The 6,065-nt window shown below is 51.3% G+C and overlaps 1 protein-coding gene across 4 annotated transcripts in view; it reads right to left on the bottom strand.

Annotated features, from left to right (window-relative positions):
• The window catches only part of BIRC5 (baculoviral IAP repeat containing 5), a 13,269-nt gene extending 9,675 nt beyond the window's left edge, over positions 1-3,594 (bottom strand). For 2 of the 4 annotated variants that reach the window (XM_011955174.1, XM_011955409.1), the window contains exons 1-3: positions 3,363-3,553; positions 3,001-3,110; positions 1,071-1,188 (exon numbers count right to left, since the gene is read on the bottom strand). In XM_011955174.1, coding sequence (XP_011810564.1) covers positions 1,071-1,188; positions 3,001-3,110; positions 3,363-3,473 — 339 coding nt within the window. In that variant the 5' untranslated portion in view covers positions 3,474-3,553. Of the gene's footprint in view, positions 1-1,070; positions 1,189-3,000; positions 3,111-3,362 lie in introns of all 4 variants that reach the window. The other 2 variants (XM_011955328.1, XM_011955252.1) reach the window with 2 other exon arrangements.
• Positions 3,595-6,065: the final 2,471 nt, after the last annotated feature.

Genomic DNA, 6,065 nt, shown 5'->3' with positions numbered 1-6,065 from the left:
AAAAGAAGGCTGTGAGAGAACGAACATTGTTTTGAAAGGGCAGAGGGGTTGGCCTGGGCGCAGTGGCTCATGCCTGTAATCCCAGCACTTTGGGAGGCCGAGGTGGGCAGATCACGAGGTCAGGAGATCGAGACCATCCTGGCTAACACGGCGAAACCCTGTCTCTACTAAAAATAAAAAAAATTAGCTGGGTGTGGTGGTGGGTGCCTGTAGTCCCAGCTACTAGGGAGGCTGAGGCAGGAGAATGGCTTGAACCAGGGAGGCGGAGCTTGCAGTGAGCCGAGATCACGTCACTGCACTCCAGGCTGGGCGACAGAGCAAGACTCCATCTCAAATAAATAAATAAATAAATAAAAATAAAAATAAAAATACTTCCTGAGTCCGGTCTTGATGGCTCACACCTGTAATCCCAGCACTCTGGGAGGCCGAGGTGGGCGGATCACCTGAGGTCAGGAGTTCAAGATCAGTCTGGCCAACATGGCAAAACCTTGTCTCTATCAAAAATACAAAAATTAGCTGGGTGTGGTGGCACATGCCTATAATCCCGGCTACTTGGGAGGCTGAAGCAGGCAAACCGCTTGAGCCCGGGAGGCAGAAGTTGCAGTGAGCCGAGATCATGCCACTCCACTCCAGCCTGGGCAACAGAGTGAAACTCTGTCTCAGAGAAAAAAAAAAGCCAGGTGTGGTGGTTCACACCTGTAATCACAGCACTTTGGGAGGCCGAGGTGGGCGAACCATGAGGTCAGGAGTTTGAGACCAGCCTGGCCAGCATGGTGAAACCCCATCTCTACTAAAAATACAAAAATTAGCTGGGTGTTGTGGCACATGCCTGTAATCCCAGCTACTTGGGAGGCTGTGGTAGGAGAATCACTTGAACCCGAGAGGTGGAGTTTGCAGTGAGCCGAGATTGCGCCACTGCACTCCAGCCTGGGCAACAAGAGTGAAACTCCGTCTCAGAAAAAAACAAAAAATGCTTCCTGAGGAAAACACAGAGTCCCTTTGAGGGACTAGGTAGTTTAGTGCCAAAGACATTGAACAGGGTTTGAACAGTTCTTATTCCCAATACATACAATTTTGTTCTTGGCTCTTTCTCTGTCCAGTTTCAAAAATTCACCGAGGGTTAATTCTTCAAACTGCTTCTTGACAGAAAGGAAAGCGCAACCGGATGAATGCTTTTTATGTTCCTCTCTAGAAAAATCAAAACAACAGCAGAAAAGCAGTTGAAGGGATTAAAGTGGCAGTCCACTCCCAACGGGCCACCTCCCCGCGCCCTCCACAGGCACACCCTGCTCTGCCTCAGGAGCAAGACATCAAGTTTGAAGTTGATGGCATCCGTGCTGTGCCTAAGCCACATTCCCAGATGGCACCTCCTAGCACCTTCTCCTCCCTGTGGACGTCTCCCCCGACATCTGTGTGGCTAATGTATCTATTTTATCTGGACTTCTTTAGCACTTAGTTGGAAAAGTGTTACATGGTGTAAGTTCAAAGGAATTACATGTCAAACCCCTCTAACATTCTCAAGGAACTGTTTGAAGTAATTTCATTTCACTGGAATTGTTATGCAATCCACTGTAAGGATTAAGGGCAGAGAAGGTCATTATTGCCCAGGGTTCCCCAAGGGACCCCTCTAGCTCATACTTTCATTTCCTGCTAGGGGAGGCTCCCTGCATAGCTGATTGTCACCGTTACCAGAACTGTATTACAATGAAAACATGGCCACCCAAAGTCCAAAAGGACAGCCAGTTGTAACTCTAATCTGAAAATATGACAACATTTATTCATCTTCAAGACGAATACCATTGATATTTTCCCAGTGATTACTGGGATGCAGTATAACCACCATAGCAAACATACAAAGAAAAACACAGCTACTCTCTTCTGGCCAACAAGAAAAACAACTGGGGTGATTCTCAAGGGAAAAAAATTCAAGTTGTGGAAGCAACTGATTCGGACAGAAAAAAAGGTGAGAAAAGGTTATAGCATTACAGTGTGGAAAGACAGACGTCCTCCAAGTACAGAACTTCATTGTCATTAACTAGACATCTTGAAGAAAAAAGCCAAAACAACACTGAAATACATGCTTTCTTTTTTTTTTTTCAATTTTTTATTTTTATGACGGAGTCTCGCTCTGTTGACCAGGCTGGAGTGCAATGGCACGATCTCTGCTCACTGCAACTTCCGCCTCCCAGGTTCAAGCAATTCTCCTGTCTCAGCCTCCCCAGTAGCTGAGATTACAGGTGCGTGCTACCATGCCTGGCTAATTTCTGTATTTTTAGTAGCGCTGGGGTTTCGCCATGTTGGCCAGGCTGGTCTCAAACTCCTGACCTCAGGTGATCCGCCCACCTCAGCCTCCCAAAGTGTGAAGTGCACACTTTCAAAGGGTAATTTTTGTGCTGTGTAGGTTATATTTCAATTAAACTTTTTAAAAAAATCTCAAGAAAAGCACTTGGACATCCCTGGCAGTTCACAACAACAGGGTCTGCTAATGTATTCTATTGAACATGAAAGGCATCAGGCATCTTTTTTTTTTTGCTCCGCCTCCCGGGTTTATGCCATTCTCCTGCCTCAGCCTCCGGAGTAGCTGGGACTACAGGCGCCCGCCACCTCGCCCGGCTAGTTTTTTTTTTTTTTTTTTAGTAGAGACGGGGTTTCACCGTGTTAGCCAGGATGGTCTCGATCTCCTGACCTCGTGATCCGCCCGTCTCAGCCTCCCAAAGTGCTGGGATTACAGGTTTGAGCCACCGCGCCGGGCCGGCATCAGGCATCTTTTGTGAATGAGACTTTAATATCCACCCTAAGGGCATTTTGGTCAAATGAAATTTAATCAGGCTGTAAGCATCACCAAGGCACTAGCATATAGAGAGGATCCGTTCACAACAGCCGTTTAAGAAGCATTGAGGCTGGAAAGCAACCTTCCCATACTAAGTGTCTTCACAATTCAAATCTTTTGACAGCTCAGTTCAGAACAAAGCCCATCGTGGCTGGCCAGAGAAGACTTACATGGGGTCGTCATCTGGCTCCCAGCCTTCCAGCTCCTTGAAGCAGAAGAAACACTGGGCCAAGTCTGGCTCGTTCTCAGTGGGGCAGTGGATGAAGCCAGCCTCGGCCATCTGCAAGGGACAGCACAGCTCGTGAGTGGACTCGACAGCCCGGAACCCCGAGGCCCAGCCACAAAGGCCTCGATGGGGACAAAGCAAGGAGGGGAGGGCGGCTCGGACCCAAGGTGCCCAGCCACAGTGGCCTCGCTGGGGATAGGACAGGGAGGGGAGGGCGGCTCGTACCCCCGGGGCCCAGTCACAGTGGCCTCGCTAGGGAAAGGGCAAGGAGGGTCTGGGGGACCCCAGGAGGCCGGGCAGTCTCACCCGCTCCGGGGTGCAGGCGCAGCCCTCCAAGAAGGGCCAGTTCTTGAATGTAGAGATGCGGTGGTCCTTGAGAAAGGGCTGCCAGGCAGAGGGCAACGTCGGGGCACCCATGCCGCCGCCGCCACCTCTGCCAACGGGTCCCGCGATTCAAATCTGGCGGTTAATGGCGCGCCGCGGGGCATGTCGGGAGCGCACGCCCTCTCAGGCGGGTCACCCCCCGCGGCCTTCTGGGAGCAGAGGCGGGGCGGCGCGGGGCGTGCCGGGAGTTGTAGTCCTCCCGCCGCGTGGCTCTGCCCGTGCTGTCTGTGCACCCAGCAACCCCGCGCCAGCTCGTCCCTGCCCATACCTAGCGGCACCTCGACTGCTTTCAAAGAGCGCGTGCAGGCCGGGTGCAGTGGCCCACGCCTGTAATCCCAACACTTTGGGAGGCCTAGGCGGGAGCATCACTTGAGGCTAGGAGTTCAAGACCAGCCTGGCCATCATGGGGAAACCTTGTCTCTACTAAAAATACAAAAATTAGCCGGGCGTAGTGGTGCATGCCTGTAATCCCAAATACTCAGGAGGCCGAGGCAGGAGAATCGCTTGAACCCGGGAGGCAGAGGTTGCAGTGAGCTGAGATTGTGCCATTGCACTTCAGCCTGGGCAACAAGAGCGAAACTCAGTCTTAAAAAAAAAAAAAAGTCAGACAGGAGGGCTTTACAGGGCGCCACCTCTGCAAAAACCAACCACTGCAGACGGGCATGAAGGACAAATACACAGGGGAGAGACAGAGTGCAGCAGACATCGCTGTCCCAGTGAGTACCTTGCTGACTGCACGACCTGGGTTTCCAGGAGGGCCACCTTCTGGAGTCAGGGGCCAGGGACTGGGCCACCACCATGATAAGAAGACAAGGGAGTTGGGGAAAACCCAGTGGAGGGTGGGGGCCTGTGCTCAGGGCAAACTCCTCCTTTCCCTTTGCAAAGCAGGGCGTCTCACCAACAGTAAGTCCTGCAGCCTATTAAAAAAAAAAAATTATTGGCCGGGCGCGGTGGCTCAAGCCTGTAATCCCAGCACTTTGGGAGGCCGAGGCAGGAGAATGGTGTAAACCCGGGCGGCGGAGCTAGCAGTGAGCTGAGATCCGGCCACTGCACTCCAGCCTGGGTGACAGAGCGAGACTCCATCTAAAAAAAAAAAAAAATTATTGTGTCCTCTGCTTTGGAACAGCGTGTTCTGGAGTCACTTCTGGAGCTGGGCATTAGAGGTCGGCACCGCTCACATCCGCTCACTTCTGGGGTTCTCTGGCCAGAGAGAAGAGGCCTGGTCCCATCAGCCCTCCAGCCCCACGTAGGCCTGGTGCCCCCACTCTCTTTTTCATTTTGGGGTTTATTTATTTGTTGATTTATTTTTGCAACCTTTCCCCACCCCCCATCGCCCCACCCTGCCTCTGTTCTTTAACACAGTAACTTTTTAATTTGATGTTTATGTATTTATTTGAAACCAAGTCTGGCTCTATCGCCCAGGCTGGAATGCAGTGGCATGATCTCAGTTCACTGCAACCTTCTCCTGCCCCCCTGGTTCAAGTGATTCTCCTGCTTCAGCCTCCCAAGTAGCTGGGATTACAGGCACGCACCACTACACCAGGCTAATTTTTGTATTTTTAGTAGAGATGGGGTTTCATCATGTTTGCTAGGCTGGTCTCAAACTCCTGACCTCAGGTGATTTGCCTGCCTTGGCCTCCCAAAGTGCTGGGATTACAGACATGAGCCACTGCACCCAGCCTGATGTCAATATAAATAAAAGATAATTGCAAGAATAGTGCAAAGAATACTCATATACCCTTCACCCAGATTTTCTGTTTGTGTTTTGCCTATTTCCTTTAACATTCTGCTTCCTCCTGCCTCTCTTTCCTCCTCTCCCTCTCTCTTACCCTTTCCCTCTCTCTACTCCCCACTCTCTCGCTGTCTCCTTCTGTGTCTCCTCTCTTTCTCTCTCCCTCTCCCTGACCTCCTTTCTCTCCCTCTCTCTCTCTCCCCCCATATATATGAACACACACACATCCCTGTATGTGTATATATCATATGCATATATATGTACATAATGGGTGGTTTACCTGAACCGTTTGTAAGTTGAAGGCATTACCACACTACCCTGAAATACTTCATTCTCTCACACAACCACAGCACAATCATCAAAATCAGGAAACAACTTCGCTACAGTTATCAAATCCAGTTAACTTTGGTAGGCCGTCCCTGGGTCCCACTGATTGGCTCGCTATCTGGTCCGTGGAACCACCATAGCTTCTGCTGGGGTGGCCACTGGGCACAGACCAAGAATACATCACCTCCACTGGCAACCACAGCAGTTGCCTGCCCTCAGGAGGGAGGAAGGGAACAACTCCTTTTCACTTCTGCACACAGCGTCATCAAATGCATGGACAAGGACAACCCAGGTGTCCACCTGGACCTGAACACCCTCAAAACCGAGTTCCAGGAGCTTCAAAAGCTCATGGGCACCGGGCCCCCACCATCCTCCTGAACCCAAGCAGCAGCTGCAGCCCCACAGCATCCTGGTGCAAGTCAGGACCAGAAGGAGCTTCTGCAAAAGTGCTGGAGTCTCAGCACATTTGAAATCCCTCGGCCGGGCGCGGTGGCTCAAGCCTGTAATCCCAGCACTTTGGGAGGCCGAGACGGGTGGATCACGAGGTCAGGAGATCAAGACCATCC

Source organism: Colobus angolensis, unplaced genomic scaffold (genome assembly GCF_000951035.1).
Source record: "Colobus angolensis palliatus isolate OR3802 unplaced genomic scaffold, Cang.pa_1.0 Scaffold1, whole genome shotgun sequence".
Taxonomy (NCBI): Eukaryota; Metazoa; Chordata; class Mammalia; order Primates; family Cercopithecidae; genus Colobus; species Colobus angolensis.
The sequence above is the reverse complement of the archived record's forward strand: the minus strand, read 5'-3'. Positions and strand labels throughout refer to the sequence as shown.